Source organism: Grus americana, chromosome 20, assembly GCF_028858705.1.
Source record: "Grus americana isolate bGruAme1 chromosome 20, bGruAme1.mat, whole genome shotgun sequence".
Classification (NCBI taxonomy): Eukaryota; Metazoa; Chordata; class Aves; order Gruiformes; family Gruidae; genus Grus; species Grus americana.
Genome location: NC_072871.1, coordinates 71,554 through 84,096, shown reverse-complemented (window position 1 = coordinate 84,096; position 12,543 = coordinate 71,554). Strand labels below are relative to the sequence as shown.

The window sequence follows — 12,543 nt, the reverse complement described above, 5'->3', positions numbered from 1 at the left end:
CCATGCACCTGCCAAGGAACGGCATGGAGCGGTTCAAAGAGCCTATTCTGCTTCCCGTTTGCACTCCATTTAAATGTTGAGCAGTGTCTTTTGCTGGTGCTTGGTGCCACAGCATGAGAGGTGGGCCATGGTGATAGTGGTGCTCTTTGGTACTTATAATGAGAAACTTTGCTCACCTGAGAGTGGTGAATGGGACACACAGGTGATGAATGAGTGCTTGTCATGCCTGATAAGCCAGGGATCAATTTGCTCTCCCTTAAACTCATCAAGCCCCTGAGATTTCTGGAAAATGTACCACCCTCCATCCTTCATTGCTGTGTCCCAGAGGTGGTGGGAAGTGATGATTTGTTAGTGGATGAGGGGCCAAAAGGCCTTTTGGAGTCAGGGAAGGGGCACAGCAGATGCTCCCACCCTGGCTGGCTGCAGCTGGTGCAAAAGCCCCTGGTCCAGCCCTGGAGATGTGGATGCCCTGCGCTGTGTCCGTGGCTTTCCACCTCCCGTCTTGGCAGCAGGATGCTGCAGGGTGGCTTTCCTGTAGAAACAGGGCAGGAACATGTCCCACAGGGCTCTCCCTTCCTTCCTCCGCAGCTTGGTGCAAATATGGGATTGGGCAAATGTCAGCAAAGAGCCGTTTGTCAGGCGCTGGGGAGGGTGCAGTGCCCTGGCTCAGGGTGCTTTGGTATTGATCAGGAGGAGATGAAGCTCTGGAAAGACCTAGCAGCCGGGCTGTGCTGGCTCTGCACTGATCCAGCCTCCGAGGGGCTCTGCCGGAGGCTGCTTTGCCCTGCCTGAGTGTGGGCTGTGCCAGGAAACACGCCCATCCTCAGCTTCAAAGCTGTGGCTCCCTTTGGTCCGGACTAACGCCGTGGTAGATGAGAGCACTCGCCCAGTGCGAGTCTACGCTGCAAAGGGAAGGGCAGGTCCACCCTGCCTGCACCCTTGCCCACGACCCAGCGCTGGAGGTCCTGGTGCTGGTGGTGAGGCATGTCAGGGACTCATCCAGCTGAGAACAAACCCTGCAAAAATGGTCTTCAGCTGAATTGATGCCTAATTAAAGCAGTCAGACTGTGTATCAAAGCAGGCATGTGACAGTGGCTAGCATACCTCCTGCATGGCAGGGTGGGGGGGGCAGCCAGGCAGGATGCTTTTTGCTGAGGCAGTACTGTGGCCTTCATCCCCAGCCCGGGTACAGGGTCCTTGTGTTCAGGGGATCCCAGGCCAGACTTTCCACTGTGCTTGGGGTCATGATGAGAAACGGTGGGAAATGATTGTGTCTGGAGTGGCTGTTCCTTGTGATCCTCTGGCTCTGGTAGCACTCGCTCCGTTTTGCAAGCTCTGTGTGGGTTAAGAGCCAGTCCCTGCACTGAAGGGCTGAGAAAAGCCAAGAAGGCTCCTCCAAGGAGGAGGAAAGGTGATGCCAAGGAGATGCCGGCTGGGGCTGCAGCCCAGGTGTCCTGAGTCAGCTTCTTACTCACTAGCTCACTGGGCCACCTCTGCAGGATTTTTCCATGCCGTACATGAATAATCTCGTGGAACAGCATCGTCACAGTGGTGACTCTGGTGTCTGCCCACCTACAGATTTCAAAGACCTTCAAATGTTTAATTCAGTTTATCATGGTTAGTGTTTTCCTAGGAACAGCCTCAGAAGAGCAGGGTTTCGTGGTCCCTCCAGGCTGTCCCTGCCCCCAGCGGCAGCCAACATCATGGTGTTGGAGGATGCCACAAGTACCCATTGGACAATTCTGTCCATCGTTCCATGGGAATCTGTAGATAAGCAATCAACAGGAGGTGGGTCCCCATTAGCTATCTTCTTCACCTGACTCATCCCTTTGTCTCCGAGGGATGGAGATATGGCTAGAGCATGGGTCTCAGGTCCTCTGGATCCTCTCCGAAATGGTGTTGGGGCACTTCTCTGAGCCATTTCCTGATGGCTTTCCATGTGCAAAATCAAGTTTCTCCCCACCTGGCTCCCAAAGTGCAAAGCCCAGTTAAGCATCCCCAAGCATCCCTCTAAGCATCCCCAAAAGTAAGTGCTTTCAGGGAATTTAATGCTGTTTCTATTCAGTGTTTTTCATGGGTGTTTAATGCATTAGAGCTAAGAGCTGGCAGGAACTGGCTGATGTCCAGTGGTTTGAAAAGAGATAGACCAGGTTTAGAGGAAAACTGCTCACCAGGTGTGGTGAGAGCTTGTATGTGAAACTCAGTGTGGGAGCTTTTGCATTGCTCAGAAACAGGTGGCAAAGATCATGTACTGCTCCAGCAGTTTATTGAACATATAAAGCACTGTGAGTGCCAGGTATTACTGCTGTGGTAAGCTGCCAGTGCACCTGCAGCGCAGCGTGTGGCTGTCTCCAGCCAGTGCATTCTTATGGACAGGTGGTAGCAAATGTTTTGGGAGACCAAATAAGATGTGCAGGAGAGGACCCGAAGGGCAGGAACCCATGTTCTCCCTGACAAGGAGCGATACTGGTTGTTGCAGGTGGGGTTTTCCTTGTTGAGATATCAGAATGTCTTGCAAAACCAGCGAAGTTCTTTTCCTGCCTTTTGGCATTTGAAGAGAGATGGACACAGAGGCTCATTCACCGTGGGGTGATCCGCCAGCAGTGTGTGGCGGACAGCCCGAGCCTTTATTCTAGCTTAGGACTCTGGCCATCTGCACCAAGAACAATCCTTGAGCTAAAAATAATCTTTTGGCTTCTGGGAACAACACAGAGTGGTTGAGATTTGAGATTTGTCTTTGGGGTTTTGGTTGGAAACCCCAAAGATAAAGGACACAGCTTTCACCTGCTGTGGAGCATGTTCAGGTCTGCAAGGAGCCCAGCCCGTCATGGGCTGTTTGACAGTACAGCCCTCACCTCCCCCCAGGCCCTGCACAGCCTCCAGCCCCCGTCTCTGGGCTGTGACAAGAAGCAAGTTATGGTAATCGCTATCAGATGATGCTTCAAACATTTTAACAGTAAGGTCACAGTATCTTTTCTCATCCTAATGCGTTTTTCTTGATGGAGAGGGTGGGCTGGGCATGTTCTAGCCAGCTCAAACGCTTGACAGTTCCTACATGCTGAGCTTCCTTTTAAACACCCACATGCCCTGCTCTGCTTCTTCATTTGTATAGCATCAATTAAATATCAGGGGAAAATGAGGTTTATATATGCTGGTGAAATAAGTGCCATATGACATCAGTTAGGGGTCTTGTACCATGAGTCTTCAGAATTAAAATAAAAGTCACAGAAAATGCATGAAGAGTGTAGCAAAGGGAACAGAGATAGACAGTAAATGTGTGGGATTAGGCTTGTGACTGCTGAGTTGTTACGACTATTTTTTTTCTACTCTTTTCTGCACCTTTCCATCTCAAAGGAATCCATGTGCCTTGTCGATCATCATCCATTTTGCAAGGCCGACTGCCCTAGAGAGTGTGTTTCCACTTATCTTGTTTCTCTTCCTTCTCTTCACCCACTAGTTTCCCATCGTGCAGGAAGTGCTGTGGCACTTTCTGTGCGTGGGCGTGTTACCACGGAGCACTCCACGCAGAGACCTTCACAGATGATTGGGTTAAACTTGCCCCAAACTTAGTGCAGAACAGCCAAGTTCTTCTTGGAAGACTTCGGTGCCTGGCAGTCCTTAACCCTGCTCGAGGCCAAACTGCATCTTAGCTGCCTAAATGTTTTTATGTATCCTGGCCTGATGAGTCTTTATCAGTTTTGTGAAAGCCATTTCAAGTTGGACTTGGTTCACTGGGTGTGGGCACAAGGGAGCTGGAGATCAGGACTCCTTGGATGAGGAGGGGACTGGCCGAGTCTCTACTCCGCTGTAGACTTGTCCTGTGGGGAGGGAGCAAGTTGGTTGCTAGAGTCCCTCTCCAATTATCTTCAAAAATGTTCGTTGCTAAAGTTACAGACAATTAATCTCTTCCTTGAAAGTCTTGGGGAAATACCGATTTTTAGGGCCAGAAGATCTTAAGAGCTTGTCTCCCTCTTGTAGGTAGCATCAGCCATAGATCTTCACCTGAAAACTTTACGCTTTTTGGTTAGGTTGCTTTCTGAATACCATGCATCTTGTTTGGAAGTTAGGTGGGATCAAGACTGTGTCCTGATCAGGTTTTCTAACGCTTAGGTCCTCCCTCAGCATAACATGCCTGGAGGCTTTTAACTATTTCAGATTTCAAAGGGAATTTCTGTCACACGGTGGCCAGTTGTAACAAAGACCTATACTTAACCTGTACCAAGAACCTGCTGTCCTCTTGGATCATCTGAGTTCCCATTTGCTGGATCTTACAATGAATGCCCTTGTCCTTATTGCTTGGTGTTTTCCCCTCAGTAAAAGGATACTTTAGTTATCACTTCTCTCATGACTTTCCTGGGGAAGCAGATTTCCCAGATTTTTGATCTTTCCCAAGGTTTCTTTCTTACCTGGCAAGGGATAGGTTTGAAATCAAACAGCTAAATCAAAGCTGGGATTGCAGTCCAGGGTGTGATCCCAGCCCCGTGAGCGTGATGCCATCCCAGCAGGGCAGGATTTCATCCAGGTCTGTTGCTCACAGATGTCCTTGTTGACAGCAGCATAATAATAATTTGAATTTGCAAAGTGAACATGATTTATTTTACCAGTAACTTACCCTGAGCTTTTTAAGTCTTACTTTCCGGGCTGTGTTTATTTATTTCATTTTATGAAAAATGCATTCGTGCTCAAATGAAATGCAACTATCCCTTTATCCCTGCTGTGTAATTTACTTTAGTTTGCCTTCCTGTGGAGAGAGGAATTTGCCTTCCTGATTCTGTTTTATTTTTTTCCAACAGAAAATTGTCTTTTTGACTGGAGAGATCAAATGTATCGGGATTAGCATGAGGGAAACAGCCAAGCTTAGACTAGATGTTCTCATGTACGTGAGGATGTCTACGAAAAGCTAATTGCTAACTTGTTTAACGATGGCATCCAGGGAAAGCCAGCTGGTCCGTGCTCCTGCTGGGAGCTGCAGGGCTGTTCCTGACATCATCACACTGGTGTATCTCACAGTTTTATCTGTGGGAAGCCATCTTCTTGCTGGACCGTGGGAGTTGTGGTCTGTCTTCAGCCTCCTCCCTAGGCCGGGAGAATTTGGGAAATACTTTTTCCTTTTTTTTGTGGGTCAAGAACTCAAAACTACTGATGACAGATTTTCAGGGATGAGCAATACAGTACTGGTCAGCAAATCCATTTTGGTTATTTTTTTATTTATTTGGTTATTTTCCTTATGCTACAAGAAAGTTTGCTGGTGTCTGTTATAAAAAGCCAGAATGGAAGAAAGTCCATTTCTGTTGACAGAGATACATGCTGAGTAACTCTGCTGAGGTGTTTTGTTCATCTAGCTTAGACAGATGATCTCATCTAATGTCACCATCGTTATCTGGATTTGCTTTGTGTTTTCACCTGGGAGCTGAGGAGCATGCATCCCTCCATCTGTGTGAGCCAAGCACAGGCAGGGCAGGACGGAGAGGGCTGCAGGGAGCGTTGCCCATGTGCTCCACATGTGTGCTGCAGGAGAAAACCACTCATCTCGTGTGGTTTAAACCGTTTGGGGACTGAAGTGATTTACTGACTTATTGATGGGATGTAAACAACTGGCACACAACAGGTAAACCCCCATGGCTAGATACTTAGAAAATGTCGATAAGCACCTACAGATTTCTAAACGTCCTTCTGTATGTGATGCCCCCCCAGGCCAAAATTTGCACGCGTGTGCACGCACGCACGCACATGTATACAGTCAGTGCACACCCCCTTCTCCACCAGGAGGGTGGGTTCCCCTGTTTGCGCACCCTGCTGTCCTGGCAAAGACACTTTGTTTACAGAGTGATCCCACTTGCAGCAGGTTTTTGCATGCAATGCTGTTAGCAAGCACCAAGGAACTTTTACATGCTGCTCCCCAGGGCAAGGCTCCAGCCATCAGGCACTGGGCTTCCTGATACATGGAAGACCTTGGGGCCGGTCCAGCCTCCCGCTTGCTGGCCAAGCAGGCTGGGGAGAAGCTTTCTGCTGTCCTGATGACTGGAAGAAAAGTCCCAGATATAGTGTCAGGGGGGTCAGGTTGGCTGTCTGGCGGGTGAGGGGAGGAAGAGTCTTTTCTTCCCTTTTTCAGGAAAATTTACTGTCTAGAAGAGGGGTTTGAAGCCTGGGGTTTGCATCCTTGCAGCAGAGCCTGTGGCTGGGTAGATGCTCGGGGCCGTGTCTGCCTCTGCCTGGGTCTGGGAGAGCTGGTCTGCTGGGTGGGTGGTGGCTTACTTGAGAGACATGGGTGCTGCATTGCTGAACAGGGGCAATAAACCCCCCAACGCCTGCCTACTCCTGCTGGGCCCTTCCCTGGGCTGGAGCCAGCCATGGCAGTGGGGCCGGAGCCATGGTTTTGGCTGCATGATTGTTTTTGCAGAGTGTGTCCACGGGGTTGGTTATGGCCCTGGCAGCTGCTGGAGCCTCGCCGAGCCTGTGGCATAGCAGCAAGTCCGGGCAGCCCCAGCGAGCCCTGCTGGGGAGCCAGACCCTTCCATGCGGCGTGCGGGTGCCTCTCTGGTGTCTGCAGATGAGGAAAGCCCAGAGGAAGATGGTACATCAGGTCTGCTTTTCAAAATGACTGCTAATTTCATGTTTTCAGTCTGGCAAGGAGTGGGTTCCCTGCAATGACAGCTCACAGCATCCAAACATTTTGTGGCTGCCTGTGAGCTGCCTCCTTGGTGCTTCCTGCCACCCTGGGGAGCTGGGAGGTACATGTTGGCTGCCGGGTACAGAGGGAGCTCCTCCCTCGCTGTGGGCGCAGCTGAAAGCTTGGGGACGTGGGCAGTTTCCCCGGAGGGAGGTAGAAGCCAGTGGCTCTGTCTCCCCTCTCCCCTCGAAGGGGACGAGCCTCCTCCAGTGCCCTAGCCTGGTCTCCCCACTGTGGGTTGAATTCAAGCTGGGAGCACCAGGGATCCAGGCAGCTGCCTGCTCAGACAAAAGCACAGCTTTGGGTGCTCTAAACCTTGCTGTAACGCAAGGCCGTGCCCTGCCCTGCTGCCTGGGGCTGCAGGCTGTCCCCTGAGACCGCCCTTCCTGCTCCCGGTCCTTCTCCCACCCTCTTCCGCCTCCCTCCCCGGCTTCTAGGAAGGCTTCAAATAAATCTTGGGATTTTGAAAGGCCGTTTTCTCCTCCAGCCTATGTGTCAGCACTAATCTGGGGACAAACAGCCACATTATAAGAAGAAAATAGAGCCTCGGCTCCCACTCGGCGGCATAATGTGAGGGGCCATTCTCAGCGTGCTGGGGGTGCTGCAGGGATTCTTTACTGGACAAAGAGGCAATTGATGAACTAGGTCATGTCGGGAGGAGATGGTATGTGGGAAAAGCACTGAACAGAGAGGCCTCTGAAAAGGAGACTGTTCCCTGTGGAAGAGGCAGCCCCAGCAGCCTGCCTTCCTTGAGGGGACCTGTCGCGTCTGTGCTGGGTCACCCTGCAGGCAGGAGTGTCTCCAAGGTGGCTGGGGATCAGGGCACCTGTGGGTGTGCTGCTCTGCCGAGGAAAGGCTGCTCTGTCTTTTGTTACTCAAGGGTGCTAAAGTGGAGGGAGAGGCTTTCAGAGCCTGCTGGGTAAGTGTCTCTGGTGGCTTGAGCAGCAGTTGGCAGCGCTCACCACAGCTCTGCCGGCGCTCCGGGGTGAGGCTGTGGCTTGCTGTGTTGCTGTTTCACCATCCACACAACAGGAGAGGGCAAACCTGTGTCCCAGGATTGGGGGCAGGAGCAGGTAAACCCTGAGAGTGCATCCTCAAAGACGGGTCCGATGTGCAGGGCAATGCTTTGCCATTCCTTCTCTATGTTTTGTTGGCAGCTTGGGGTCAGCAGAAAGCATCAGACCCTGTCAGTGTCCCCTTATGTCCTGGCCAGTTGTGCAGGATGTGGAGGAGCTCCTCTGTGTCTTGCTGACTGAGGATGAAGCACCACTTGCTTGCCCTGGAGCTGCGGCATCTGCGTCTGCCTCCTGCTCCTTGGCCCTGCTTGCTGAGCGCGGCCTTGGGCACTAAAAACCCTTTGCTGCACCCTGCCACCAGCTTGTGCCAGTGCCTGTGCTCTGTGCTGCTGAAGCTGGGTCACGTTGCACACCACAGGGAGAGATCCTTGCAGAATCCAGATGAATCGTCCCTGTGGGAAGGTCATGCCTTCCGTGACACAGCCAGAGCAGGTCGGCTTTAGCAGCACTGAGTGGCCTTGATGTGAGTCCTGTCCCCTGCTTCTGCATGAGCCTCTTCTTCCCTTGTGCCAGTGCGCAGTGCCTGGGTGCAAGCTGGGTGAGAGGGGCCGAGCATGGCTGCGTTTCAGGTGGGACTGGCTCTCAGGAGCAGTGACCATCCCAAGGCAAAAACCTCCAGGCAGTTCCCTGCAGCTGCGTCCCATCATGGGATGTACCTTGGTTGCCTGTCCTTGGGTTAGAGTGTTGTCCCAAAAGTGGGCTCGTTTACCCGGTGTGCAGTACGCCAATAGACACACAGAGCAGAGGTATTTTATTTATTTCATGTCTGCGCAAAGATGGGTGCTAGGTGGTAATTCCACAAAGCTAACACACTACACACAGAATGTACCACATATTTCTCTTGTTACAGGATTAGAAAAACCTGCCTAAATTTATGCTAATTGGTTATTAATTACCACATCATCTACTATTGGTCAAGCATCTTTAAATTAGCAGACATGCTCCTTGAGGATGTGGGGGGTGTAATTTGCATAGCCCTTTAATTGGGTGGGTGGTTGTGAACTCCCCCAGCCACCTTTCTCTTACCCTGGTTACTGGCGATTCTTGTTGACTTCAGGCCTCTCTGGCAATCACCCAGCTCTGGGAACCTTCTGGGGCAGAATGCGTCCTTTTTTTATCAGTTTTCCAGCGCTCCTTCAAGGATCCCCTTTAGCAAAGCATGCTTTTTTATCAGTCCTTTGGCTCTTCTTCAAAGGTATGGTTGTTAGCAAAACAAGTAGTGCATTTAACCCTAAATTAAACAGTGTCTAAGCACTAACCCAAGCACATTTCTGTCCCTGTAAAGTAGAAAATTCTATTTAATGAATATCAAGCAGGGGTAAAGCTGTGGCCCTATAACCTCTTCCATGTGCCCTGCCTGACCTGAGTGCTCTCCACTGACTGTGGCCATGGGCTCGCCTGTCCATGAGCAGTTCTGGGCCTTTGGTCCTGCAGGTGTTTGCCTGCAGCCAGGTAAGAGCCCATGTGTCGTGTTGATTTTGCTGGGACTGAATTCCTGCAGTCTGTATGGGACTGTCCTGTGGTGGCAACTTTGGTGTCTGCCTGCTTTCAGAAGTTTGTGCTGTTGTTCCCCTGCATTGCGGCTCCCTGAGTCTCACCCTGGAGCTTGCCTGCTGTTCGTGTCAGGGATCCCTGCCCTGCTTGGTACGGTCTGCCTGCCTGCCCCATATCCTAGCCCTCTGCTCTTCCTGAATTCCTGCCCTGCTTAGCCCTGCCACCACATCTGTCCGTCTCCATTTGGCAGCTCTCTCTTTGGCTCTTGGCTGGACCATGGGTGGATGAGGCAGATGGCACAAATATTTTATGCACGTCGCAGTGCAGATTTTGCCTCACCCTGTAGAAGCAAAGTATGAAGCAAAGTATGAAGCTATGAAATAATCCACGGGATCAAGGGATGCTGATACAGCTCCTTGTTTGGTGCAAGACCTAGGACAGAAACTTAGGGAGGGCAGAGCTTACCTTTGCTTCAGCTGGAAGCATTGAAAAATTACCCTTTGTTGACCATTGTCTCATCTGGTTACAGTCTGGCAAAGCAGCTCACCAGGCCCCCAGGAATCTGAGCAGATGCTGTGAGTGGAAGGTGCTCAGACGTCTTTGTAGTGTACCAACAGTTGTTGACAATTACCCAGAAACAGATGCCTTACTCACCTTGCTCAGGGTGTCAGAAGCCCATTTTCCACTGGATTTGCCTCCCCTGCATTTTTGGAAATAACTAGAGGCAAGCAATGTGGGCAAAAGGGAAGGCTGGCATATGGCTTTGGAGGAGCGTGAGCCTGGTCCTGTAAAAGGCACCAGGGAGGCACTGGAGAGCGAAGGGTGAGAATCAGGGCAGTGGAAAAGGACAACAATTTAGCAGAGACAGTTGGGGCTTGGAGTCAAATTTGGGATACACAGACAGGAGGACGGTTGCTCGGGCATTTCCTTGTTCTGTGGTTCCTTAGCACTTCTAATGAACTGTAGGCACCTGCCAAGTGAAGACACTTTTAAGACTGTTTCCTGCTAGCACACTCAAGCCATGACCCTCTGTCTGCAATAGTAGTTAAGCTCTGTCTAGAGCTCTGGGGTAACGGATGTGGCGTTAGTATGTGGCATGTGACCTACGCTAAAAGCCCAAGTTAGACATGGTGGCTTTTAACTCAACATAAGCTGGCTGAACAAGACCAAGTCCCCTGGACTTTTCCTGGGCTGCACTATGATGTGTTGAAGGTGATGCATCCTGTCTGCTGTAAACCTTTAGAAGGTATAAGTGAATACATGCTAATTTGACATCTTTAAGTCCTAGTCTAAAAATGTACGAATACAACCTGCATAAGGCAGGCCGAAGCCCAGGGTGACTTATCCAGGAGACAGTACCCATGGGTGCTTCCCAGGGCAGGGTGCATCATCTTGGTGCCTCATCTCCTCTCCCTCTGTTCTGAGGCTTCATCCAGTCCTGATCAGGTATTTGTTTGATGTCCAAATGCTGCTGTTGGCTCACTGTGAAACACACTGTGTTTTAGCTGGTGCCCCCATGATGTGCGAGGCAGGGCTGATCACAACGGAGCCTTCTGGCCCCATGCAGTACTACGGTGAGTCGTCCGACACCTACTATCACGTGGACCGCTGGCAGAGGCTGCGCACAGCTGTCAGGAAGCTGGAGTTCTGGGAAAACTTCAACACCGAGCTGATAGGCAGCGGCTTCTTCTCCAAGGTCTACAAGGTAAACTGACATGCAGGCAGCCCGTGATCCGTGTGAGAGCAGATGAGCAGCTGCTGAGGCTGTGTAGGTGGTGCCTTACTGGAAAAACCTGTCCCCAAGCTTATTTCCTCGTCTTCATGCCTCTCAGCTCACTCTGGCAGGATGGATGGGGTGGGGGAGGAAAGGACACATCCCCTCTGCGCACCCAGCACATCGCCTTGGATGCGCATCTCGCCTTCCATAGTGAAAAGGAAATGGGAGGACTCGATCAATCGGTGTTCATTGCTACTGTCATCTTGCCATACCACAGGCTTGCCAGGGAGCTAAACTGGGTATTGGGTGAGATTAGGGGATATTTATGCTCTGTGCAGGTTTTGTTGTGAAAACTGTAGCAAGATATATTAGAGAAAAAGAACGTAAAAATTAGCTGTGTGTGTCTCCCAGAATACCTGCCACCCACACCCTGTGGAGACGCCAGTGCTGTCACCGCTCTCTGGCTGCTGTCCTGCGTTACAGTGATGGTGGGGCAGAGCAGGGGAGCTGGGGCAGGGTCAGGCTGGGACAGGCTGCTGGTCTGTCCACTTCTGCCTCTGCTGCCTTCACGTCAGGAGACCCGTGGCTCCCCGAAAGCCAGTGCACGATGCAGGTGTTGTGTCACCAATGTTCTCATTGGGGCTGTTGTGAGTCACTCCCTGCACAAAGCTCCACTGGTGTGGGAGTTTGTTTAACCCTCTCTGAGCAAGCACAGGATCCAGGGTCCTGCTGGCTTCGCTCCCCTTCCAGTGCTGCTCCTCGGCCCGGGAGTGCCACTGCTTGTTTGGGGGTAATGGATGGCACTTGGAGCTCTTTCCCTGCAGCCCTTGGTGGTCACTGCTCTATGAACAGCAAAGCGAAAAGTGGTGCATCATGTTAGGAAGTGAGACTTAGCCTTCATCCCTGTGAGCAGATGCCACGTTGCTTTGCAGTGTGGCCAGGTTCGCCCAGCTTATCTCTCCTCCCAGCAGCCCTCTGGAATGTGGTTGCTGACACTGGTCTTGGTTGTTGGGACGTGGCACAGACCCAGTGGAAACAAACTGGGCCCGACTCTACCATTGCCTTCAGCTCCTTAGCTTGCCCGGCCCTGTGATAAATATCATGACTGCATGTTTCTCCTGGGCCAGTGTAAGATCCTTCTGCCAGAGTAGTACTCTGACATGTTCTGAGTCAGATCCCTGGCTGGTCTAAGCACGTGTGGCCAGTTGAAACTAATGGAGCCAGGCTGGCAGGATCTGGCCATGGAACTGCAGAAAATATGCAAGTCGGAGAGAGATAAATGCACATTGCTTTCTCAAGGCTCTGTCTCTTCCTCTGCTGCATCTGGACTTGGTGCTGTGATAAAGCCTTTGGGTGAACTTCAGGTCGAGGGACAGTGCACTAGAGCTGTTCTAGGGGAATCTCCAGCCAAAGGTCTATGGCAGCTCTTCGCAGACTGGAGCAATACATGACAAATACCTCTCCCCACCACTGCCTCCTACTAATTGCTTTCCTCACCTACACAGCGTGCTGTTGCCATCACTTTCTCTTTATCTGGCAGATTTTCATAGTAACAGTTTCTGTTTCCTCTGCGTGTGACATTTTCC

The 12,543-nt window shown here is 51.3% G+C and overlaps 1 protein-coding gene across 2 annotated transcripts in view; it reads left to right on the top strand.

Annotated features, from left to right (window-relative positions):
• The window catches only part of LOC129215354 (dual specificity testis-specific protein kinase 2-like), a 54,309-nt gene that overhangs the window by 29,264 nt on the left and 12,502 nt on the right, over positions 1–12,543 (top strand). For both annotated transcript variants that reach the window (XM_054848203.1, XM_054848202.1), the window contains exon 2: positions 10,746–10,945. In XM_054848203.1, the coding sequence (XP_054704178.1) occupies positions 10,757–10,945 (189 nt within the window). In that variant the 5' untranslated portion in view covers positions 10,746–10,756. The remainder of the gene's footprint in view (positions 1–10,745; positions 10,946–12,543) is intronic.